Source organism: Podarcis raffonei, chromosome 3 (genome assembly GCF_027172205.1).
Source record: "Podarcis raffonei isolate rPodRaf1 chromosome 3, rPodRaf1.pri, whole genome shotgun sequence".
NCBI classification, from domain to species: Eukaryota; Metazoa; Chordata; class Lepidosauria; order Squamata; family Lacertidae; genus Podarcis; species Podarcis raffonei.
In genome coordinates this window covers 7,864,574-7,891,299 of record NC_070604.1, presented here as the reverse complement: position 1 = coordinate 7,891,299, position 26,726 = coordinate 7,864,574, and the positions used below count along the sequence as shown (strand labels likewise).

Genomic DNA, 26,726 nt, shown 5'->3' with positions numbered 1-26,726 from the left:
CCAACGTCCCTCACGGCAATAGCCGCCATTTTACAGCTTCACTCCTCTCCCCCTTCTAACACCTTCTCTCCCCCCCCCGGCGCGGGTGACGTCACGCGCACGTCCTCCCTCCCTCCCACGTATGCAAATGAAGCCCGTGGTTGAAGCGGCGGCGTAGTTGCCCGGATGTTGGAGGCTCCTCCCCTTTGCTGTCGACCGTTCGTGCTTCGGTTCCCCTGTCTCTCTCTCTCTCTCCCTCCCTATCTCTATCTTTCTCTCTCTCTCTTTCCTCCTCCTCCTCCTCCTCCTCCCCCTCCCCTTCCGCGAGGCTGCGGGTCAGCGCGAGCCCACTGCGGCGAAACCGTCGTCGGCAACAACCACAGTAATAATAATAATAATAAAAAGGAGGGGCGGCGGCGGCGGCGGCGGCTCTTGAGGCAGCGCTTGCGAAGGGACCGAGGAGCGTGAGGGAAAAGAGGCGGAGGAGGAGGAGGAGGAAGGAGGAGAGAAGAGGAGGAGGAAGACGACGACGACGAGGAGAAGAAGGCCGGCACTCGGCGGTGGATTCGGCTGCGGGGAGGCTCTCGACAACCCGCCACCATGGTAAGGAGCTTCGCCGGCCGCCGCCCCCCGCCACCTGCAGGCCCTGAGGGGAGCCCGGTCTCAACCGACCGCGGAGGGGGGGGAGGGGAAGGGAGCGAAGGCGGCGGCGGCGAGGAGCTCTTCCTCCCCCCCCCCCGCCGCGGAAGGAAGGAAATGAAGCGCCCCCCCGCCCCCGCTTTCGGTGTGGTGTTCTCTCATATACATATAAATATATATATGGTGTTCATATATATATATGTGTATATGAGAAGAGGCGCAATCCGCTCTCTCGCTTCCTCCATGTCAGGCCTTCGCTGAGACCCCCCCCCTCTGGTAGAAGGCTCACCCGCCCCCTCACCCACCCACCCGCCAGAAGCCCCCGTATTTCCCCACCGGCTTAGCGACCTCCTTTCCGCATCTCATCGAGAGGCGCCTTCGGTGTGTGTCCCCCCCCAAAAAACCACCCCAAACCCTCCCCGCAAAAGGAAAAAACGACACCCGCGCACGCAAAAAAAAACCCCAGGACCTCGTGTGTGTGTGTGTGTGTGTGTGTTTCTCTCCTATCTCTCCCCCCCCCCCTTTACTAACAGTGGCTTTCCTGCTTTTCCGGTCGTTGCCTTCACCCAGCAGTGACCTCTCTTTCCCTGCAGTGCCCCACCCCTGGCAAAGAATTCGTCTCCTCAATATGTGCTGTGTTGCTTTAACCTCCCCCCCCCCACGCACGCACTTTTCACGCGCTCGTTTTCTCCCCTCCCCTCCTGCCATTGCTTTCTTGAAAGCGCCCCTCTTTTCTGTTCCGAACTCCTCCTCATCTCCCTGTAAAAGGACAAAATCCTGCACATTTTCTTCATCCCACGCAGCTCCTCTTGCGTATTCGCATTGCTTGCTTCGCAGCAGCAGCGGCAACCCCCCCTCCCCTCCTCTGCAACCTTTTCTACCTTGTATAGTTCGCTGTCACCTACTAGGCTCCCTTTCTTCTTTCTTCCCACCTCACATGTGTGTATGTGCCTGTATGTATGCATGCTCACACAGCGCTAGGAAATCTGGCACACGGCATAACATGATCCTGCCTCTGTGCCCCGAAGAACAGCCACGGTTATGGGTGCTTGGTGAAAACAGATGGCGGGACTCTATTTCACCCACAAGCATGCTTTGAAGCAACTGGAAGAATTTGCATTTGTTTTAAGTGTGCGTGTGTGTCTCTCTTTAATCACCCTAACTGGTAGTGAAGAGGGTGGTTAATGGGTAACTAGTTTCAGGTGGTTAGCTATGCTAGTCCCTTGCAGCAAAAATGGTTATTGCAGCATCTCGTAGATTTACATATTTACTATGGCATAAGCTTTCATGGACTAGAGGCCACTTCATCAGATGTGTAACGAAGGCTGCAATCCTGTGCATGTTTAGTTGGGGATAAGTCCCATAGAGCACAGTGGGACTTGCTTCTGAATAAGATTGCTTTATAAATCAATATTAAATCATCTTGACTATGTGTATATTCAGCCTTATGCTATGCATGCCTGCTTGTTAGTATCACTGTGTTCCATGGAATTTACAGCCAGGTAAATGTGCCTAGGATCTTGCGCAGGATCCTGCCTTTCTCAGTAGCTGTCTTAACTGTTTTGCCCTGTAGCATTCACAGACTTCACAATATTCCTTTATCCAGTTTTAATTCCATTACTCTGCCTGAACTTCCACATAGTGAAAACTCCTGGATTTGTGTTGTGCTGTAATGCAATGTGTTCATAATTTTTCATTTCCTGGTCAGATTTATATTAATTTCTTCTTGCAGTTGCCTCTACCTGTCATATTCCTTTCCCTTTACTGTCCACAAGCAACCATAGAGAAAGGTCATTCTAATTTCATTTGAAGCCTTGAACCCATTTCCAAAATAATTACTGTACTAAGGTGTCATATTATTCAGTTGCCTTTCAAGCATAACCTGCACAGCAATTTTTATTGCACTTTTTATGTAGCCTTCATTAATCTAGACTACACTTTACCTCAGTATCCTCATTATAATTGTCCCAACACCATAATTTCCTCATACAGTATACACCACCACAAAAAATAATCCCCATTCACTGATCTTTCTCAGTGGTCCCTGAACTATACAGATAAACCCCCTCTTTACTAACCTCCTGCTAGGTGCTAATAAACAGACATGTTCTCACCATTTAATACATTAGCCACCCTTTCTTCACCATAGGAATGTGTCCTCCACTTGTACACATCCTCTTTCTACAAACAAATTTTTATTTTTTTTAAATTGTGACTTGAATTTGTTCAGGGGTCTTGTGCCCCAAAACATAAAGGCAGGATTTTTAAAATTAATATTTTTCTAGTGTGCTGGTTGGGTTTTTTTGTGTGTTTTTTTTGCTGTGGTACAGCATTGTTTGATCTTCATATTTGAACTGAGATGCTACAGTGCACATAGCCTTTGCACAAAGCATGCCTGATAATATGTATTTCAGATTCATTAAGTAATGTTAACTCCAGAATATAGGAGTTGATACGTCCATGACCATTCAGGTTTCAGTGGATAAGGAAGATGAGGTAGAAAGGAACTGCCTACCTAAAAATCATGGCGATCAAAATTTGCTGTTCACTGCTATAAAATTAATCTAGTAATACTACTGCTGTAGTATTTTATGTCAACACTAGGGGTGTCTCCTGCTTGCTGCTAGTGCCAAGAATCAACGCCCTTTTCTACAAACATTTGTTAGCTTAAATTATCTATTGCCTTTTCTTTTGTAACAAAATATTTTGGGGGGGGTAGACTTGGAAAACATTTATGCCATAGCTTGATTTTTGTAATATGTCAGTTGCTTAAAATCTTGCTTATTTGTAACCTGTGTACTATATCTTCAAGGCTGCAATGGTTGTATATTATGAATTAGAAATGTGTGTCAGAAAAACGCAGTATTAAGGTTAACTGTTTTAAAAAGTGACTTAAAATGTGAGCCATTTGTGAGCCATTCAAAGTAGTTGCAAGCTATACTCTTTAACAAGGTTCAGCAACATGTACTATTTTTTATTACCTAAACAAACAAGCAAACAAAAGCCCAAGGCTTCAATCCTCAGTATGTATGCTTGAAAGTGTTTGCAATAAGTGATTTCAACTAAGTGGTACTCATAATAGATCCATTGACATCAATAGACATGTTACTTAAATACATTGATTTCAGTAGGTCTACTTTGAGTATGGCTAATTTTGGATACCATCCAATTAAAGTTAATCAGATTTTGTTGTTAGTAAACCTGGTTTGGATAGGTTGTTTAAAAGAACTCCTTAAGAATAAATAGTTTTGAGGGGTTTCATTATAACAATTGCATTTCAGGTTCAAGTAAACTCAGAGCAGTTCATAATCATTTTAAGAATATTCTGGTGTGCAGATTTCTCTATTTTATGAAATCTGCATCATTATGTTACAAGATTGTTTTGGAATGTTAATTGCTATTCATATTTAGCTAAGTTTCAGTTATTTCTATGCAAGTGGTGATAAATCTGGTTAAGAGATGAATAGATGAAGCCTTTAGTTTTCATGGGGTCTACCAGAAGAATTCCACTTTTAAATCCTGATTGTTGCCTGTTAGATTATTCAAGCATATGAGTCTTAATCCAGGGATTAAGCACACCCAGGAGTTGTGCATGCCCAACAGGTTTTTGGACTTAAAACAGCAGACTTCCTTGCCCTATCGCAAACTTATTTTTTGAAATAAATTGTCCCTAATAGAGTAGTACAAAGCAGCCTGGTCACACAGAAGTGGCATTGTGGTTCCCTTGATTGTCACAACTATCACTACTCCACCTGCAGGCCTAGCAAACCATTTAAAAGGGAGTCCATGGCCATTTGATGGACATGCTTATTATTTGAGAAGTGTTGCACTACATTCATACATAATTTTATTTGTATGCTGACTTTTCAGAGTTGAAACCTGCTCAAGGCAGTTTGCAACATGTAAAAATTACATAATTGCAAACATAAAAAGAAGTAATAATAAGCAATAAATAAAACAGCAAAAAGTACACAACCAAACTGAACAATTTTCACCTAAATCATAAGAACAAAAATAAAGACCCCAAAATTATTACCAATAGAATTCTCTAAGTAATATCCCAGCCCAAGAGTCTGTTTAGCAGCCTCAGCTTCTGCAGCTAGAGTGAGGTAGAAAAAGACCTGCAAGGCCGGAAGCAGGTCTTCAGATCTCACAGCCATGATGACACAAAAATTATAAAACATCTTCTTTATATATTTTGTAGGCATATATACTGTACACTTTGGGCCTCTATACACTTTTGCTGCATTCATTTTTTATTTGTAGAGAAAATGTGCATTTATTATGCAATCTTCTCTTATTAAGTTTCTGTTGCTAGGATACCATATGTTAACATCGTTCAGGTTGCAATATTTTGTATTTCGCCAAACTTTTGACTGAGATTAAAATCTGTGACCGAGATTATGATTCCCATATTTATGTGCTGGATGTGGAGGGGATATTCTCAAAGGACTGTGAACAAGAACATCTCATAGAATCATAGAGTTGGAAGAGACCACAAGGGCCATCGAGTCCAACCCCCTGCCGAGCAGGAAACTCCCTGCAGAGGACTTGTCTTGACAGGCATTTTCCAGCCTGAGCCTCACCAAAATGTCCCTGGGACCAAGATGAGAGTGACTCTGAGTCCCACAACACATTGCTCGGGATGGACAGTCAGGCCCACAAGATGGCTGCTGAATTTATTGAAACTGACACTGACTTCCTCAGGCCTCGCCAAAGCTTGGACTTGGCTGAGAACAGGGACTCCGTCTTCCTTCTGGAAGGTGGAGAGGAGGCACAGTCAATCCTGTGCAATGCTTTCCCCACAGGTCAATCAAAGACCCTCTTCTGCAGTAGCCTCTGTAGTATAATCAGTTCGTCCTCAGTATTTGAGATTGTGGCCTGAGTCCACCTTTGAAGAGAGCATTGACTATAAACCCTTGACCAGAGCAGAGTTTAGAAGTAATGTAATACCTATTAAATAAGGCTTAGTCCTTGATAGTACTAAATAGCCTCACAGTTCATGGTTTGGGGGAGGAGAGTCTGAAACCCTGGAAAACCATTACTGCCAGTTAGAGTGGACAATAATGAGGTAGATCGACCAAGAGTGACTCATAAGACAGCTTTTTGTGCTTCTCCTTGATAGCAAACTTTGCTAGTGCATTGGGTGGCTGGAGTGTTGCCTTCTGGATCTTTTATGTGATGTCACCAAAGACGAGGGACAAGCTCTTCCCTTGTTTCCCTTCTCTGGAGCTTTCAAATTCCATCTTTTAATCAATCAAGCAATACTCAAGAGGCTATGTACTGCTCCATTTCAGTATGGATAATTTTAAGTACCTAACTTTTAGAGCAAGCATCTTGGAGAGGGAAGTGATGGAGATAATGTGCTGTGAAGTTACTACAGGCACACATCCACACCCTGGCCCTGCAATACAGAGATGTTTTCGGAGAAGAAAAGAAAAATACTGAAGGAGATTGTGAACGTCCCCATTTGGATTAACCACAGTTTAGTGTTGCATCTGACCCTAAACTATTGTATTTTTTCTTGTATAAGACAATGTTTTTTGCTAAAAAAATTATCAAAAATTCAGGGTTGTCTCATACATGGATGGTGAATGCACAGGTGTTTTCTTTTTCTTCTTCTTTTAAAAAAACTACTTACCTTCCCACGGCTGCTGTGAAAAAGCTGCTGGCACCGCCATCCCTTTCACTTACCATACCACTTCCGCCCACCAGGCGCTGGAGGGGGTTGCTAAGCTGGTGCTGGTGATTTGAATATTTAATAAAATATCAGAGTTGTTCTGTTTGATATTTAGAATACTGATTTCTTAATTTGGGGTTCAAAAAAATAGAGGTCACCTTATACGCGTGGGCATCTTATACACATAAAAATATGGTAGCTAATGTTGATTGTAGTTAGTCAAAACCAGCCAGCTTTGTAAATTGTGGTTTGTTTTACCTACCCAGCATTAAGCATTATTTGCAGTTTATCCTTATTCAAACATTATCATCATCATCATAAATAACAATAGTAAATAATAAACAACAAATTTATTTATACCCCACCTTTTCCCCTGATGGGACTCAAGGGGGCTTACTGGTTAAAGCAAAAACTGCTTAAAACATAGCAAAATCAATAATAAAAATGCAATTAAACAAAATCATTAAAATACAATTAAGCATCACAACAATTTGAGGTTAGTAAAAATGAAAGCAAACAATTCAGAGCTCCTCATGGCTGCACCAGAGGAGAAAAAAAACTGTGCAAGAGCCGGAGTCCTACTGCAGTTTGTCCTCATTTACCCTGAAGCACCACATTAGTCCATGTGTGCAATTAAGCACAAAATATGTGTAAAGTAAAACCTTGCACAAATTTCCTGGCATATGCCAGTTGTCAGCTTATTTGCCCCCCCCCATGTTATTACTTCATATTTTAATCAATTTATTTCTAATCAAGAAGCTTCCAAGAAATATTAATTGAACAGCTGTAAGGGCAGTTCAAATACCTTTAGATCAAGAAATACAGTGGTACCTCGGGTTACATACGCTTCAGGTTACAGACTCTGCTAACCCAGAAATAATACCTTGGGTTAACTTTGCTTCAGGATGAGAACAGAGAACAGAAATTGTGTGGCAGCAGCGCAGCAGCAGCAGGAAGCCCCATTAGCTAAAGTGGTGCTTCAGGTTAAGAACAGTTTCAGGTTAAGAACGGACCTCTGGAACAAATAAAGTATGTAACCAGAGGTACCACTGTAATTAAGAACAGGAGAGTAAGCTGTATCTTTCATAGCTTACCGATGTGGACAGACTCCTCCGAGCTGGAAGGCCCACCACCTGTCCTCTTGACCCGTGCCCGTCTTGGCTGATTAGAGCGTGTCCAGACGAGGTGCGGGCCCTCCTGGGGGATATCATCAATTTGTCCCTTGGCACGGGGACATTCCCAGGGGAACTGAAGGAGGCAGTGGTGCGCCCGCTCTTAAAGAAAACATCATTAGATCCTTTAGATCTATCCAATTACCGCCCGGTTTCGAATCTTCCGTTTCTGGGTAAGGTGATTGAGAGAGCGGTTGCTGAACAGCTTGGTGGGTTTCTGGATGAAACATCGGCTCTGGATCCATTCCAGTCTGGCTTCCGCGCTGGTCATGGGACCGAGACAGCTCTGGTTGCCCTAACAGATGATCTTCGTAGACAGCTGGATCGAGGCGGGTCGGGGCTGCTGATTCTTCTAGATCTGTCAGCAGCTTTTGACATGGTCGATCATGAACTTCTGGACCACCGCCTTGCCGACGTGGGGATCCAGGGCACAGTCCTTCAATGGCTGCGCTCGTTTCTCTCTGGTCGGGGACAGAGGGTGGCGCTTGGGGGGGAATTGTCATCGCGCCACTCCTTGGTGTGTGGAGTACCTCAGGGTGCGATACTCTCCCCAATGCTTTTCAACATCTTTATGCGCCCCCTCGCCCAGCTTGTCCGGAGTTTTGGGCTGGGTTGCCATCAGTATGCCGATGACACCCAACTCTATCTGTTGATGGATGGCCATCCTGACTCGGCCCCAGACACACTGACCAGATGTCTGGAAGCTGTGGCTGGATGGTTACGTGGGAGCCGGTTGAAGCTAAATCCTTCGAAGACAGAGGTCCTGTGGCTGGGACGGGACGATATGGGATTGGGGGGGCAACTCCCATCTCTTGCGGGGGCGCAGTTAGTGCCAGCACCGTCCGTTAAGAGTTTGGGTGTAATCTTCGACACTTCCCTTTCCATGGAGGCGCAGATTGCAGCTATAACAAAGGCGGCATTTTTCCATCTCCGCCAAGCTAAGCAGTTGGCTCCTTACCTCTCTCGCCCTGACCTAGCCACTGTGATCCACGCGACGGTCACCTCCAGACTGGATTATTGTAACTCGCTCTACGTGGGGCTGCCCTTAAGACTGACCCAGAAACTCCAGCGGGTGCAGAATGCTGCAGCGAGACTCCTTACGGGGTCTTCGCTGCGAGATCACATTCATCCGGTGCTATATCAACTGCACTGGCTCCCGGTGGAGTACAGGATCAGGTTTAAGGTGCTGGTTTTAACCTTTAAAGCCCTATACGGCCTAGGACCCTCGTACCTACGGGACCGCCTCTCCTGGTATGCCCCACAGAGAAACTTACGGTCTTCAAATAAAAACATCTTGAAGGTCCCAGGCCACAGAGAAGTTAGGCTGGCCTCAACTAGAGCCAGGGCTTTTTCGGCTGTGGCTCCGACCTGGTGGAACACTCTGTCACAAGAGACTAGGGCCCTGCGGGACTTGACATCTTTCCGCAGGGCCTGCAAGACAGAGCTGTTCCGCCAGGCCTTTGGCCAGGGCACAGCCTGACTGCCTCCCTCGGCAATCTTCGCGGAGCTCTGGCCCAATGGTGGCCAGTGGCTTGAATTTAATTAATTTATAATGAATGATTTTAGAGTGTTGTTTGTGTTGTACTTTTGTATTGTTTTATTGTTGTTAGCCGCCCTGAGCCCAGCTTCGGCTGGGGAGGGCGGGATATAAATAAAATTTATTATTATTATTATTATAGTGTTTCCTATGGCCCATCATTTTGAATTTCAGTTTATCAGTAAACGTTCAAAACCTCAAAGATGCATATCTTTTAGGATGTGAGCAACGTGGGATTAGTGTTTCTAAGCTGAGTTGTTGTTTGGATCAGATGTACATGCATAAATAACTTTAATAGGGGTATATGTTCACTTTTCTGTTACTTCCATTGTTGGCAGATTTGCAAATAAGTAATCATTACTGACCAGCTTTTGAAATTCCCCCATTTCAAGTATGCCGTGAGGCATCGTGGATTGAATTAAATCAAGGCAATTTAAATCAACAGGGGGGAAATGCCAATTTAAATAAGTGATTTTAATCATGTTTCCTGTTGATTACTTCATATATTTCCTAAGCAGTGGTGCAAATTGAATATTAAGCCATACTAATTTACAGTTAAATAGGGTATTACTTATATTGTTTCTTTCACCACAGTCTTGCGTGTCACACTATATATGTTTTGCAGGTTTTCCTTTTCCTTCTTTTTTTTTACAATAGAAGGAATGGGCAGAAACAAGTCTGTGAATAGACTTCTGTTTGCACAACAGGTATTCACTTCTCCTGCACAGCCCCAAAATCTGTTAGAGTGGATGTTTAGGGTTTACAGAGGACCGTAGGAGAGATGGGGGGGGACTGCAAAGTTCCATTGAACAAACAGAAATCTGTTAAGCTCACTTGTAGACAGTGTTGTATGCAACCCAGTGTCTTTAATATATTTATTTTATAAAACTCTTAACACGAATAGCCTTGACAGTTTGAAAGATGGGAAGTATGGGAATATAGGAACCTGAATCCTGGTTAATGTTACCTTCTTTTCAATATTTTTTCATTTCTGCTTCACTTTGCCTTAGCCTAGCCTCATAAAAAGAAGGTGGCAAACGAGATAAAATGCCCATGACTGATTTTTTTTAAAAAAAATAATATTTATTGCTTTCCCAATAATTCCAACAAAAAAATAAACAATACAATACAATGCAAAAACACTTCAAAACACTAACACATTAAACTAACAAAACAAAAACAGTTTAAAACACATCAAACAATTTCAATATCTTATCTTTCATTCACTTATTTCAACGACCTCCTCACACCTCCCTTTTTGTATTCCACTTCTATTAATTGTTTCAGCAATTCCTTTCCATCTTCCTCTGTTTTCTATCCTATAATTATCTTAACATATTCTAACCTTATTTTTCCCTCTAATACTCTATTAATCTATTTATACTTAATTCCTTATAACATTTCTACTAAAGCCATATAACTTCATTCCAACGTTTTTCTAACATTCATTAATTTTACAGTATTTCTGTAAATAGTCTTTAAACTTTTTCCAGTCTTCTTCCACCGACTCTTCTCCCTGGTCTCGGATGAGACCATGCCCATTACTGATAGTTCTTTGGCAGACAGGTTGATTTCATCAGGTGGAAATGAAATTCTTACATTTAGTAAGTACGAGCATAAATATTCATATCTGAGAAATTGCCAGATTGATTCAGCTTTTACATAGAAAAACCTTTCTGTGTAAGATGTATTTGGTGGAGGCATTGAACCCAAGGGCTAACATGCTTTTATATAGATGATTTGATAATTAAACAAATTATTATTTAAGATAACCTTGGTATTTATTTTTTATAAACCGTTATTTTTTATATAGAGAAAGTCTTGCTTTTTGTTCAGTTTGTTTTGATGCAACAAGGGGATTTCTGGACATTGCATAAGAAACCTAAAATCCATTTGGACTCTTGGAATTAGTTTCATGCTTCTTTGGATCCGGGTCTGTGTTGTATGCCCTGTGTATAACTTTTTACTAATAGTCAGCAGTCGTAATTAACTGTATATATGAACAAGCTAATTCTATTAATTCTGACTGCATGTGATTATTCATAAATCTTATCCAAAGTCATTTTTGACAGTTTTTATAATACTAGAGGTTTACTTCTAGTGACACTTAGGTTTGGGGAAAATAAATGCTCAATAAAGTTCCCTAGTTAGTCAGTGGGCATCAATTTTAACTGCTATGGCTTCATGGAATACTGTTTCATGAACAAAGGCATAATAGGTGTGTAGCAAGTTATCACTAGTAATCTCTCTGGTTTTTCCAAGGTCTGGTTAACTAGTGACCAGATTTTGCTTCCTTTCTTCTCCCTTCTATATGATTTAGGTTTTCTTAATTGTCTGCTGAAGTGTATAGGTAAAGGTAAAGGGACCCCTGACCATTAGGTCCAGTCACGGACAACCCTGGGGTTGTGACGCTCATCTCGCTTTATTGGCCGAGGGAGCTGGCGTACAGCATCTGGGTCATGTGGCCAGCATGACTAAGCCGCTTCCGGCGAACCACAGCAGCACACGGAAACGCTGTTTACCTTTCCGCTAGAGCGGTACCTATTTATCTACTTGCACTTCATGCTTTCGAACTGCTAGGTTGGCAGGGCTGCTAAATAGGTCCATTTCTGCGCTGTACCTTTTCTTTTGGCATGCTGTTATCTGGATAGTGCACCTGAGTTGGATAGCTCTTGTGGAACAGAGATGACATTTCGATGATTCCAATTTATAAGCAAATATTTGTGCTCATTGCTTCCAATTTAATATTAGAGGCACAACATTATTAGCAAACCTACTACTTTATAGCAGTGTTGGTGGTCCCCTGATTTACCTACATGATCATACACACACACACACACAGAGAAGAATTTTTTTAAAAAATAGCCATTCCCCCCACATGTCATCCAAAGCAATTTTAATAATGAACAAGTACTACAGATCCTGAAGAGAAAATACTGTTGCTACATAACTTAGTCTTTTGACTGGAAATGCTCGGAATCTATACTCTTCTTTATAGAAAATTATAAATTCTGCTTATGGCTGTGGTTTTGGAAGGGCACTTATTTCTCATCAAGTATTAAGTTAACAGTATAAGAGTTGAAAATGCTAGTGTTCCTGTCCTTTTTTTATAATGTGACTGTTTTGCCTTAAAAGGTTTCATATATTGGTAATCAACTTTTCATAATGCCTTTGCCCTGGAGATTGTTTTGTGTTTGTCTTAATTCCAGTTAAGATAAACCAAAGTTGGCCTTGGATTTTGGTTTCCATTTTCTATGCTATCAACTTTAAAATTTAGGTGAAGTGCTTCTTTGTTATTTGACAATAAGGAATCAAACTTGCGCTGATCTGTTGCAAATCATCTGGTGACCTTCAGATAGATTTCAACCCCACTTCTGCCCACTCCTCCTTTAGAAGATGAATTGAGCTATGGCAATATCACAGTCCAAGCTGGCTTATTAAGACTGCTACTGTTTAAATGTCTGTAGAGTGGGTTAAGGCATTTTCCTCTCCCTTAACCACTAAGCAAATGAAATATTCCAGGTGTGTCTGCTCTATAAAAGTGGAGTTATTATATATTCTTTTTAGAGTTCATGTATAGGACCCAAAATTATGTTGCAGGCAATGAAGGGTTGTTGTTGTTTCTTTAGTTTAGTACAAGTATTTTCTTTAATTGCTTGATTTCCAACATACTAGTATGCATCTGTGTTTTGTACTTTTTGATGTAACATCTGAAAAGGTAAGATATGCTTCTCTCTGCTATAATATGTGTGGACCTGACATGTTTTGGATCAAATCCTTATCATTCTCATGAAAAGCAAAGGATATTTTAGGGAATAAATCTCATTTCAAGTGACTGGAGTATATTCCTTTCTTCTAAGAGTCAGGCTAAATTTGTATCTTTAAAGAGAAATTAACATATGTATTTTTTATACAAACTTGTGTCATGGAGCTGTGCTGATGCCTCACAATGCCCCTGCAACTGACACGCACCACTTAGCATTCTGTGTCTCAGCTGATGGTGGCTATCTCCCATTTCCTCTGAATGCTACAAGATCTGTATTTCTATTACTCTGAACCATAAAACCTAATAGACTCTCACAGCCTGCCTGACCTCTGGTTCCTTTTAGACCAAAGAAGAGAATTTTTGGCTTTGCTGGTGTTGGACTACATGTTCTATTACTCCTCTCCAACAGCCCTTCTGGCTGCAGCTATTGAGAGTTGAGGTTCTGATAATATCAGGAAGACCACAGATTCTTAACTCCTAATTTAGACCCCCAACCCACTTGGTGAAAGTGAGATCTGACCATAGAAAACTATGGAGAAACCCAGGAATTTAGTGAAGTTATGAGAGGACAGCAGAGTCTTCCCACCCCACATTGCCATACAGAAAGTAGCAGCAAACACAGACTGTCTCTGGCTTTCCCTGTGAACCTGACAGTTCCCCCACTAGACTATTAGATAAGTTGTTTTCTTAACTCCAGTCCCTCAGCCTTGGAAACTTACAGATGATTGCTGCACTGTTTTGGAGAAACTCAAACATTATCTGCCTTTTTAATTTTCCATTCTGATAGGCATTCAGTCACCCAAGTCTGCTACTAGAGCAGTGGTAGGGAACCTCTGGCCTGCAGGTTTAATTTTGTCAGGCAGTGGTCCTAATTTGGCCTGTGAGGCTGTTTCCCCCAAATCTCACCATTTGCCCCACACCTTACATGATAGATACACTTCCAGTTGGTCCTTGGCAAGTTAGAATTGCAATGCATTTCCAATTGGTCCTTGGCACGTTGGAATTCTTGTAAGTGCCAGCTAGCTGCCGATGGATCAATCTGTTCCCTGCCACTGATGCCCCTACCAGATTTATTGTCTATGCTCATGCAGCAACAAATCCAAAAGCACAATACTGTTATAAATTCCCATGGCACCTTAGCCACTGTGTATCAATAATAATGATGTTACCTATGTATGAAAGCTGCCAATCAATACATGGCCTATTGATTATTTGCTCATAGCGTTGTTGGAGCTACTTAGATCCGGACAAATCTGTGGGAAGGGTTTGGCTAAACACCTATAATGGTAATTTGAGATGCTTCACAGCTGTTTTGAACTAGCATGCACACAGATATGTTGCAGCATTCTCAGTGGGCACAGAATACTGGCTATTGTGGTCAAGGGGAAGAGGAATGGAGTGAAGCAACTTAAACCCTAAACAGAAGCACTCTACACTGCAACATTTTGTTACAGGACCCTACCTGTTTTTGTCTATTTAGACTACTAATGGACACAGTTGGTTTTGGAAGGAATCACCTTGTGTGGTTACATTTTAAAGTGTCGTGCAGCTTTGTATTTTTCCCTCCATTTCTGAAACCTTCCACAATTCAGGCAATCATTTTGTATTAAATACATTTTAATTTTGGAATTTATTTATTCCTGAAGGAAACAGATTAGGTCTCCAGGTACCTTTCCATGCACATAAGTAGTCCTTCAGTGAAAGGAAGAGTGTGTGATCCAATGGAAGCTTCCACTTAGATGAAAATTGGCTCCTCCATTCTATATCATTCTATACCTCATTAATCTGTGACACTATCTCACATGCTGTCCCTATGAGTCCCCCAAAGGTTGGGAGCAGATTTTTTGAGGATTCAAGTTGCTGCATGAGGGGAAATATGTGAAAATTGCTTTTCTTCTGGTTATGTGTTTGAAGTGCCCTTTCTGTTGCTGTGGATGGAAATTATTTCCTACCTTTGAAGAGCTTCTTAAGTTTCACCTGACTATGTTGTGTATATTGAGTGTTCCTGCCTCTCTGGTGCTTCTCTTCTGGTCACATGTGATCTTTTAAGGCAGTTGTTGTCCACAGTAGGCATGCATATAGCTGCTTGTAGCAAGCTCTGAAATAGGCATGCATATTGAAAAGTGCAACACTCTTAAGAAAACTGAGCTACATATTTGCCAGCAATTGTAGCAGATTTCAGAACTGAGTGGGATTAAGGCAGGCTCAATTTGTAAAAGAGGGTCTTTCTGTTTGCATTAATATTGATGGTCATTTCTCCAATGCAAAGGATTAATTTTAAATAGAGGCTGATTTAGAAAACAATGATGTCATTCTATCCCTGTTCTAAGGGGCATGACTTTCTAATATTTCTATAAATGCACAGTCTGGTCATTACAGCTCTATGGTGAAGAAAAGCTACTCTGTGATGCTTAGAGGCACATCTTTTATGGCTAAGTTTTGACTCTAAATACAGGATTTGGAACTGAGCCCTCCAACCTTCCAGTTATTATGTGAATGACTATGAGTAATTATTTCAAAATAATCACATTAACTAGCACAGGGCAACTACTTCCATTATAAGCAAGTGTTTAAGTCATGGAGTAGTATTTCTAAAAGTCTAGTAAATGGTGACATATTTGCTAGCCTACATGGAAAGGTAACTGTGATCTGATGAAGTATCCCTTAAGAAAGCTCATGCCACAGTAAATTATTAGTTAGTCAATATAATGGAAGGCCGGGTTTTTAAATCAAAGTAGTGGCGAATGGAAAACTGATCTGTATAAAAGGTTGGGGGAAAGACACTTTCTAAATGAACACATGGCTCATATTTTATATAGAGGAAAAGAAGTGTAAAATCTCTATTATGTTACATCTGCAGCAGCAACGCCAGGCAGGTCCAACACCAGTACCAGGCAGGTCCGGCACCAGCAAGCAGCCGCACCATTCTTCTGTGAGTTTAATAGAATCAGAAGTAGCATATTCCTTTTAATTTACTACTATCATGTTTGTCCTTTCAACAGTCCTGTGAGGAGGTAGACTACTATTATTTCCATTTTTCAAACAGAACTGCGGCTAAGGGTCACATTTATAGGGAGTCTGTAGCTGAGATGGGACTTTATCTTCGAGATTAAAGTCAAGGTCTCTGTTCATTGACTCTCAAGTTAGACCAACCAGAATAAAACTGGAATGAGGAATTAATACCAAACTGAAGTATACTTGAAGAGGAAAATAGATGTTGAGTGTGGATTTTTTCATATAGAACTGAATTTTAAAGCTGAGCAGGTTTGAGGCTACAGACCATGCTCACTGAGTGAAGTAACCTCAGATATGACATAATTTCATTAGCTTTTTCATGTTTTTGAAGTATGAATAGGTCTATTTCGGTCTTACATTTATGTCTTAACTGTTTAAAACTGATCATTATGAAAGACAAAAAATGAGGAAATTTTAGCTGCTAAGAGTACAGGGTAATGTTTAGATGGGAGCAAAGTTCAAAAATCTAGAAAAGCACAACTCCAAAAGTGTAGTTAACTTACTTTATATTTGATGCAGGAGCACTGATCCAGGAATTCCAAGCCTTAGCCACATTTTAATAGATTCAAAACTGAAGAACCTAACAAGATATCACATGCATTAGAGTTTTCAGTGGGAGTGAAAAATACTACATGATCCTTTTGCATCAAAGCAAATGCATTTTGTACCTTAAAGCCTTTTTTATTTTTGTAGATCAATATTCTAGCAAATTTTATGTAAATGTTTGGAGTTTAAATGTACTTTTTCTTGCCCTTCAGTGGCAGAAGACACTTGGTGTTATGGATATATTTTGTTACTACCCTTTAGTATCTGTTTTATTTATTTGTTAAATTTCTAACCTACCCTTCCTCCCAAAGGAGCCTAGGGCAGCAATTTTCCTTGATTTCACAGTTTGGGCTAGCTTTATAAGCACTATTGTTTTAGTTTTTAAGTCTGTAAGTAATACTAAATTAATTAAATAAATACATGTCTATAGTTAGTTATACGTTACTTGCCTTCTGACAGCTTACAGAAGAGCAGCAGGTCATTGCAGTTTCTGTACTAGGCACAGGGGAGGAATGAAGTGCTTCATGCCTTCTCCACCAGCCTGTTCATTTGTCATGCACTTGCCTGTGGTTGTCAGGATAGTGCCTAAATACAAGGCTGTTTCAAAAACACTTAGAAATACTGATAAATTATGTTAATTTACCTATCTGATTATTTTTTTAAAAATCGTGGAGTGTGGACCTCCAGCTTGAGCTCATTTCTCTTTAATTCTGTGTACCTTGCTCATTATGTTACTTCTTTAAGAAACATCAGAGCAGCTTATATCCAACGGTGTTCCATCCAGGCACTTGATGTCACACTAGCTAACTGTTCAGTTTTGTTCAACAAAAATAAAGATGAATAGGAGAGTGGTAGGTTTGTCCTGCTTACAGAGGTTTCTAGGTGGGCTTCAGGGATGATTCTAGCAGTGTTTGAAATTAACAAGGGGCCAGCTGCATTTTGCATCTGACTATTGGCCACTTGCAACCAAGTGAAGATGCGTGGGTGATAGCATGGCGCCTGACATCTCCGTCATCTGGAGATTCATGCCTGGGGATCATTGGATCTTGACACACACTGATACCCCATCCTGTAGAATTCTATCAGTTATATTTTACATGCACAATCAGAATGAATTTCAGGAACCAAAATGCTTTTTCTGTGCAGCCTGAGTAGGAGCAGTGAAAAATGTTGTAGTTGATTGTTGTAGTTTGCCTTCACTTACCCCACCCCACTGCCCTGCTCACAGGTGTGAAGAGTATTCCTATGTTATGAATGGTCACCATTAAGAAAAAGAGGTAGGAATAGGCCAATATATATATGTGGACTGTCCCTGGATCAAGAGACTTTTCTTTTTTAAGTTCTCAAAGTTCTTAATCTAGCTGAAGGTTGTCAGATGTTTTAACTGTTAACTAGCCAAATGTTTAACTGATAATCACAATCAGGCCCATCAGTTGAAAAATAAGACTTTAGAGTCATCTTGCCCCCAAATGGCAAGTATACATTCTGTTTTGGCGACTGCAACCTTAGTTTAAGAAGCCATTTGGCGCCTGGCTTATATATGAGTTTCTAACACTGGTTTCTAGGCTTTGTTGGAACCGCCATATCCCATAGCTCTACCACACATTTATTTAATCACATTACACCCTACCATTCCTCCAAGGAGCTTATATTAGCAAACGTGTGGTTATCCTATATTCCCCTCAAAATCTGTTTGAGGTAGGTTATCTGAAAGAGAATAGCCTGGTTTGCATACAACACTCAGTGCAATCCTAGCCATGTCTACTCAAAGTAGGTCCTATTGAATTCAATGGGGCTTACTCTCAAGTAAGTGGAGTTAGGATTGCAGCTTAAGTAAAGGTTTATTAAACTACTGTATGTTTAATTATTTGATTTTTTCCCTAGTGGCTTAACTAGGTTTGTTTACTGTCAAAAAAACTTATTTGAACTCACTGTTTGTTGATTTAAAAACCTGGGTTTATTTTAACTACTGCTTGGCATTATGTGCAAAGCACTGTTCCTTTCTTAACCTTAAGATTGTTTGGCCACCCATCCTGGGTGCTCATTAAGTCACAAAGGCACAAGGCTAGAGCACCTGGAAGACAATAACAAAAAACATGCACGAAGCAAGCTGCAGTTTCTTTGGTCATCTATGAGTTAACTTGTGGTTAAGCATGGCTTAGTGTTGCATGAACAAGTCCACCTATTGTTTTCTGATTTAGAACCATGAGATAGTTTTGATGCAAGTACATCTTATTCCTTTGCTAATCAGAGCACTCTTGAAAATTGAAAATTTATGGGTAGATTGAAGAAAGCAGAGAAGGCTTTTTCTCCTTTTTAATTCTGATTTTGTTTTATGGGGTAAAAACCACTTCACAGCCTGAAATGTATTATTAAAAGCATGTATGTGGTGATGGTTGTATACATGCATATTCACACAGGTTTGGAAGAATATACTTTTGGAGGGACAGTGCACTCACCTTTCCCCAGAAAATATGGAGAGTGCTAGGATAGACAGTTGTTATTAGTATTGTGTTGTTGGTTTTTCAGTGCTAGTAGAACCACAGACTCACTCTAGTAGAAAGAACTGCTACTAGGTTTTGGGAGGGGAGAAGTTAGCACTTGCATAGGACCACAGGAGAGGGTCCTGGTGTGCACTGGTGGAGGAAGACAGGTGCGGGGGGAGTGCACCGCCCCCGGCAGTGTTATACCAGTGGGGTGCCATCATGGCTGCCCCCCCTGCACTGGGCACCATGCCCCTGCAGGCGGCACGCCCCTGGGATGTACGCCCACCACGCCCCCGCTGCTCTCCGCCCGCCCCCCCGGTGCCAGAGCACCGCCACTGCTGGTTTGTTTGTAGTCATGGTGGCTAAACCCCTAGAGGTGTGTGATCCTTGTGGGCTTAGGGGTGGAGATCAGATGCTGAGCTGGTCCTTAACCCCTTATCCACTGCCTAGAACACAGAATCTCTGGCATGTTCAAACCTAACCCAGTAGAAGGACTACTTGTCCAGTCTAGGAACTCAGCTGTTTGCTGTGCTTGCAGCACTCTTCAAAGGGGATGTGTAGCTTGTTGGTTCAACATCTTAGCTCATGCTTAGCCATGCCTTTTGGCTCTCTTATACCCACTGACTCCTGTAACCTGTGACTTGCCTTATGTACCAATCTGGTCTGGGGGAAAAAAACCTTCAGAAAAACTGGAGTTGTGAGTTCCAGTTCTTTTTCAGTCAGGGGGAGCTAGGACACTGTTATCCTGATGCTGTGGTTTTAGGCATACTGTGCTACACATAGTTGATCAGAGAAGTGAAGCATTGCCCATGTGGGTCTGGTCAAAGAAAACCATGTAAGAAAAGCTTGTTGAATATTAGGGTTTTCACCCATGTTACTGAACTTGGCTCAACTCAAAAAGGGTACATTCTTAATGCTAATATATGAATTGGTTCCTCTTACCTTTGTCGCCCAGTGATGAGAGAAAGCACAGGTAAGCACCTCCATTTTAAATATAGGAGCATGCTGAATGCACGCTTTCTGGCTTCCTTTTCTGACCTAATCACTTTCTTGTCCAAAGGCTGCAGTAAGTGGCAGCTTTGTGGCAGCCTTCATTTTCTGTTACCAGAGCCTGCTATTAGAATATTTATCAATCTTGCTTAGTGCAAAAGATGGTGTCTGTAAGCTCATGTTTTGGGGGAAGAGCATTGTTGTAGGTGAAATCAGCTTAACTAGGTATTCAGCTAGTCACATGGTGAAGTTGGAGGATTTGTTAGGATAAAAAAATTAGTAAGCATCTTATACACAAGAAATTATTATAATACAATGAAAAATGTTATTCATTTTGTATTTTTGTACCTTTACTATTGCTATTTATTTTTATTGTTAATGTTCAACTTGGTTTGTGTAAAAAACAAAAAAATGTTAAAAAACCCCACAACTATATATATTTTTATAAATATTTTTATTAGTTTTCCAAAACAATTATACATTTTTCTCTATGTTTTAACAAATTAATCTTTTTTGACTTCCTTCCGCTTCTCTGGTAATCATCCATATTTACTCTTCAATACGCATTCCCTTCATTGTATTGCCATATGTCTTCCCTCCCCTTTCTATTTTTTTGACAATACATCTCAAACTTTTACAGTGCTTCTTGAAACCCCACTAGCGTTGTTTGCACATCACATACATTTTTCAGATAATCTACAAACTTTCCCCAATCTTCGATGAACTTTTGGTTTCGAACATACCTTATTTTCCCAGTCAATCTGTCCAGTTCCGCATAGTCCGTTAGTTTCAATCTCCATTCTTGTATCGTCGGTACTTCCTCTAACACCCCACAACTATAGACCTGTGATTCAATATGGGGTAAACCAAACCTGATTTTGGAATCTAGTCAGGTAAGTTATCTTTTACTTTCACTTTACCAGTGTGTTGCTTTACAGAGTAGTGCAAGCAAAAAAAGACAGATTCCTGCTCTTAGGCTCTTTCAATAGTAAATTAGAAGGGAGAGAAGCACAATCCTATGTTCTGTCTCTTCCACCCTCCCTGAGCCAAAATTCCTGGCAGCAGCCACTGAATTAAGTGTAGTTTGTCCTTAACGAATGACAATAAAAGCAGGAGTTGCATTAGGTGGCCCAAAGTACTACATGGCAGGAACAGGGGTTCAGTGCTTCCTTTAAAATAGCCGCTAGTTGGTTTGAGCTAATCCTAGACAAAAATGAGCCACGTACACACTATGTCATAAGAGGATTGTAAAGAAGTGCTTTGAAAAGTAACTACAAAATAGCTACTCTTGTGTTTATCATACACTACTGTTAAGATTCTCAAACTACCTTGGGTGGGATCCAGACTCAACCTCAGTAACTGAATGAATGGAGGGATGATTTTGGTGATTACTCCCTGTGCCCCCTCTAACCCCTCCCCCCCAAAAAAACTCACCCTGCTCTGGAGCTGACACTGGGGAGGGTGGGATTACTGAATATAGTGTCTCCCTCTCCTCCTCCTCCTCCTCCTCAAGAATGCTTGTTCTCTAGAGCTCCCACAAAACCCCTGTTGATCTTGGCATTGCCACTTATTTTAGGAAAGTGGAAGAAGTAAAAAACTGTTCTAGTTCAATAAAGCATGCTATAATCACAACTAGACTAAAAATCATTGGTGCTGAAGCGTAACAGTGGCTGAATGCTGTAACAGCTTTAACCTGACCTGATCCTGGCTGTAATCCTAAATCCTGCAATCCCCTTTGCCGTGGTTCATTATCTCTGATGTCTACATTTTTAAATGCTCTGTCCAAGAGGTATTAATCTTCATTTGAATTCCTTTAGTACTGAAGGTCACTTATAGAAGGTCACTTATTTTAACTTATTGGTGAAAATCATAACCATTAAATTTGGACTGACATGCGATTGTTTAATCTAAAATCTTTACCAGGAGGCTTTATACAGTTTATCAGTTTTTTAAACCTCAGATCTTGCCTAAACATGATATCTTAATTTAAATTATTCTCTGAATCAGAGGTTTTCAACCTTTTGAGTCCACTGCTCCTTTGACCAACTACATTCTTTCTGCGGCACCCTGCAGGGCTCAGGAGCCCAGTTAGGTCACCCCTTGCTTGCAGAGCTGGCAGGCGCTCACCCTTTTTCAAACACCCTCCCTTGTGGAGTGTTCCCTCAGCCTCCTCTCCTCCCCCTCCCTCCTCGGAAGTCCTCTGGGCATCTACTGTTGCCGTCCACTGCTCTACATCATTAACAAACACAACTTCCATCTCTTTTTCTGTTTAGTTTGCTGCGACACCTGAGTTTCAAAACTATAGATTACCCTTTGCTTTGTTCTCCAAACCATCAACAGAAACCATAGTTCTGAAATAAATTTCCACTTTGGTAGAGAGGGCAAGCGATGCTCATGGTTTGGTGTTTAGCTGCCACAACAAACTAGGGGTAGCCTTAAATAGGCAGTCATGGGGAAAGAGGGAGTGTGTGAGCTCACGACTTGTTTCCCAGTCCTTCAAACCATTGTATCGTATTGAGTGTTTATAAATCAGGATTTTAAAGGGGATGCCTGGCTTCTGGGGTGGGGAGGAATAATTTAGGATGAGCTTTTGACAAAAAGAAGCTCTTGTAAGACTGAGAACAGACATTGAAATTAAGACTAGGAGTTGATCATAACTGTCTGGCACAATGTGCATTTTAAGAATTGTAGCAAGTTCATAAAAGGGATGTTTTCTCTCCTCTTGGGAAAAATTATTTGCAGACTATCTGGCCAGCTCAGAACTATCCCCAGCTACCTTGCCATCCCTCCCTCCCTCCAGAGAGAACTTTCCCCCAAACAAACCCCATTTCCAGGTGAGGCGGTGAAGCAGGCAGAATCCAGACCCACGACTTCTTACCCCACACCCAAAGACAGATGCCCCATTTTCTTTCATTTTGTTTCCAACCCCATGAGCCCAGATCTTGCTTTTTCAGTCACTAAATCCTCAACCCCTCCTAAAGCTTTGTTTTGTTGAGATGGAAATCTCCCTCTAAATTGCTGGCTGAAAGCTTCTGTTCTGCCAGGCCTATGCAGACAATGAAGAGGTATCTCCCACAATGGGTTACTGATCTTTGTTTTTAACTTTGCTGTTTTTAACTTTTTAGCATTTTATGCTTTTATTGTATAGTTTTATTTTTACTGTTGTGAACTGATTTGATACATTTTGGTATTTATTTTAACAAATAAATAAAGTAGTATTTATGCCATTAAATTTATATGCTGCTAGATTTCAGAAAAAACTCAAAGTGGTTTAGAGGCACAGAGCAAAAGAGACAAATGGCAAAGTTCAGATGGGGCGGGCTGAGGAAATGGGCAAAAGTTGCTTAACCCTCTTCACCGGTGAGATTCCTTCATTAGCTTAAAAGTCTTCTGTGGATGGAAGGAATGTCTCCATGAAAGGCATTATATAATATCCATTCTGTGAAGTCTGTAACTGAATTCTGTTGAATGTCCAAAAGCAGTAAAGACTGTTGCTTTACGTTTTCAGAAATTGGAATTTCTAGATTGCATGTCTGGACTGAGGGTAGTGTTGTTTTTTCCTAATAACCCATAAACAAGAGTTATTATTATCAGCAGACAAGTATGGTGTTCACATGATGTACAAACTAAAATTTATTTTGAAGGTGAAATGCATATAAACACACTAAGTTTGTAAGTTCCTCCTTGATTCAAGAATACTTAAATGTTGGGCAAAACTATCATCTTACATCCTTCCTTTGTTTTTGGCAATAGCTTACCTTCCTTTCTGTCTGCCAAGTTTCAATTCCAAGAAGCGACAAAGTGTAATTTTACTGTAGCACTTCTTGTGGGAACAGAGGGAGAGTGATTCATGTTGACTGAGATAATGTGTCAATAGAATATCCACTAAGATGGACACTGTCATTTTACTATGGTAACTCATCCATCAATTCTAGGAAACCAAGAGTCCAGTCTAATGCCTAATCCACTGCTTCTACTTCCCTGGCTGTAATTTGAGCAGGTGGAGCATTTCTTCCTAATTTCATTGAAACAGTAAAATAGTAAAAATGAAAATTTCACATATATTATGACCTGTTTTTCAAAGCTGCCTGTTTCCATGCATCACGTTTTCCACATTCCTTTCCACATTCTTCTCTGTTGGTTCATTGATCTCTCTCATACCTTCAACCTAATACTCCCCTCTAGTAAGAGAGAGAGAGAGAGAGAGTGTGTGTGTGTGTAGGAACAATATACTGTATTTTTCGCACCATAGGGCGCACCGGACCATAGGGTGCACCCAGTTTTTAGGGGGGGAAATCAAGAAAAACCCCCCCAGCCCCAAAGAGCAGCGTACAGGCTGCGCACAACCTCTCCCTGCCGGAGGGGTTTCGCGCGGCTATGGCACAAGCCAAGGCAGCGAGCAGGATGGATCCCGCTTGCTGTTTTGGCTTCCCCTTTAGCCCTGTGCAGCCTCTCCTTGCCGGAGGGGTTGCGCGCAGCTATGGAGCAAGCCAAAGCAGCAAGTGGGATAGATCCCGTTTGCTGTTTTGGCTTCCCCTTTAGCCCCGTGCAGCCTCTCCCTCCCGGGAGAGTTTGCGTGGGGTAAAGAATCCATAGCCCCGTGCAGCCTCTCCTTGCCGGGAGACGCTGCGCAGGGCTTTCCTGGCTTTACTGGGAGGTGGGGGGGATTCACCCACCTCCCGCAAAACCGGCAGAAGCCGCGCAACTCCTTTAAAGAGATCGCGGCTTCTCCTGGCTTTTCTGGGAGGTGGGAGAAGGGACTGACGCGGCCAGTCAGTCCCTTCTCCCTCCTGTGGATAAGCCCGCAAGAGCGCACGGAGCTTGTGTGCAGCTCTTGGGGGCTTTTCCCGCCTGCCTCCCCCCTGCTTTCGCTCCATAGGACGCACACACATTTTCCCTTGCTTTTTAGGAGGGGGAAAGTGTGTCCTATGGTGCGAAAAATACGGTAATTATGCAGTTCTCTTTTAAGCAATCATAGGAAAATAGTGAGTTCGCTTTTGAATGGTTCCTCGGGGTCAGTGTTTTTTAAAAAAGAAAAGATTGCTTCTGTTGCAGATGCTCTGCTACACACAGGTCCTAATTTGCTTGAGTGTGGAAGTATAACTTGCCTCTGGAACAAAATGTGATTCTCTTACCAACTGAATCCCATTTAATTTATGTCTGGTCATGCTGAGGTAACATGAAACTTTTTCTTTTGAAGCAGAAGACCGTAGGTGTCTTATTTGACTTGTACAGCTTCATTCCTACTCCATGGCTTGTTGGTAACAGCACATTCCAACAAAGCAACATGGTTTGGTAGACCACATAGCCTCCAAATCAATGAAAAGTACGTTCGATATTTCTCTATATGCTTAGCATTGCTTTTCACTAAAGGTTGGCCAAGCAGGTCATTGTGTTCATTAGCCATCCTGTCTAAACTTCTTTTGCCTGTTATTTTTGTATTGCACATAGGTTAGACTGCTGTGTAGTTTTCAGATTAAAATATCTGTGTAACTTTTTTCTCTCCGCGTGCTTGCTCAGTAAAAGGACCACATTCTCTTTCTCTCCACTTTTTAAGAAGTGTCATGGCAATCAAACATCTCTTGGACAACAGTGGCCTAGTGATGTGTAGGCCTCAGCATTCATTGTTTCTGATAATAGGGCAAAATAGCTCAGAGGAACTTTAAGTTTTTGTGTTGAAAGTAAATACTTTTTACTTTGACCAAATACTTTTAAATGGCCAAACATTTTAAGGGCCTGTGATTTAAACTCTGATGTCTCCATTCCTGAGATCTACTGCTGTGATAGGTCTGTGCATTACAGCCAAGTCTTAAGTTGATTCCTCTCCATGACTATAAATAGTTAGTGAGTCATAGACAACTGCTCCCCAGGTTAAGTGTCCGTCAGCTGTAGACCTCTCTTTCTGTCCTCTGGTTTTCAGTGATCTTAATACTAACCTTTCAGTATCAGGTTAGAAAATCTTCACTGCTTGAAGTCTCCTTTTTCATCCTCCCTCAAAAGTTTGACCAGATTCCTCTGTCGTTAAGAAGAAAAATAAAAACATGACATTAGCTGTGCACTTTTCTGAGTTTGCTATATTACCAGCCTGGAGCGTTGAACATTATTATGCTTCTTATTTTCAGAAGACCTTGTTACAACCTGATACATGCATTCCACCTAAAGAACCCCATTTGAAGTCCGTAACTTCCTTTTCCATTCCATCTTAATACTGTGACCAGATGCAGATTCTAGGGCTTCCATATCAATTAAAAAATTTTTCCCTCACCTTCCCCCCCACTTCCCTCAATTGCTCTGTTTACCATTCCATCCAGAAGTGTGGAGCCTCAGGCCTGGGGACCAAATGCAAACTGCCAGCCTCTCTTGTCTGGTTCTTTACCTTGACTGTACTGTGTCTTTGAACTGTAGTAATGGATTTTCCTTGCCTGAATAGAGAGATGTAGTGTAGGAACTGCTGAGTTTATGTTGCTGAACTATAGCTTACCGTAGAAAGAGAGAAGTCACATCTGTTTCTGCACCCACTGCTGGTATGGGGCCATGCAGGGTTGCCCATGAGGCAATGAGGTTCGCTGGCTGAAATGAATTCACAATCCCTAATCTAACATGATAAAGAGTTCCGGAGAACACAAAAGCTTGCACCCTATCTTGTGATACTTTGGTTGGCTTTATAAAAATATTTCCCTAATGTGGATTTTTTGGAATAAAGCTGCACAGTGTTTGAACATAGTCACTGGTCTACACTCTAGCTAAGCAATGTACAGCTATATGGTAGGCACACCTGCATTTGCTCAGTTTGGGGTGATGCATGAATTGTGTCCACCTAGAGAAAGCAGATCTGGCCATAATGACACATGATACAGCATAATCCTAACCATGTCTACTCAGAAGTCAGTTATGTTAAATCCATTGGGGCTTACTC

The 26,726-nt window shown here is 41.6% G+C and overlaps 1 protein-coding gene across 3 annotated transcripts in view; it reads left to right on the top strand.

Annotated features, from left to right (window-relative positions):
• The first annotated feature begins 225 nt into the window (after positions 1-225).
• Positions 226-26,726, top strand: part of PPP3R1 (protein phosphatase 3 regulatory subunit B, alpha) — a 41,859-nt gene continuing 15,358 nt past the window's right edge. The window contains exons 1-2 of one of the 3 annotated variants that reach the window (XM_053380468.1): positions 226-582; positions 15,634-15,705. In XM_053380468.1, the coding sequence (XP_053236443.1) occupies positions 580-582; positions 15,634-15,705 (75 nt within the window). In that variant the 5' untranslated portion in view covers positions 226-579. The remainder of the gene's footprint in view (positions 583-15,633; positions 15,706-26,726) is intronic. The other 2 variants (XM_053380469.1, XM_053380470.1) reach the window with 2 other exon arrangements.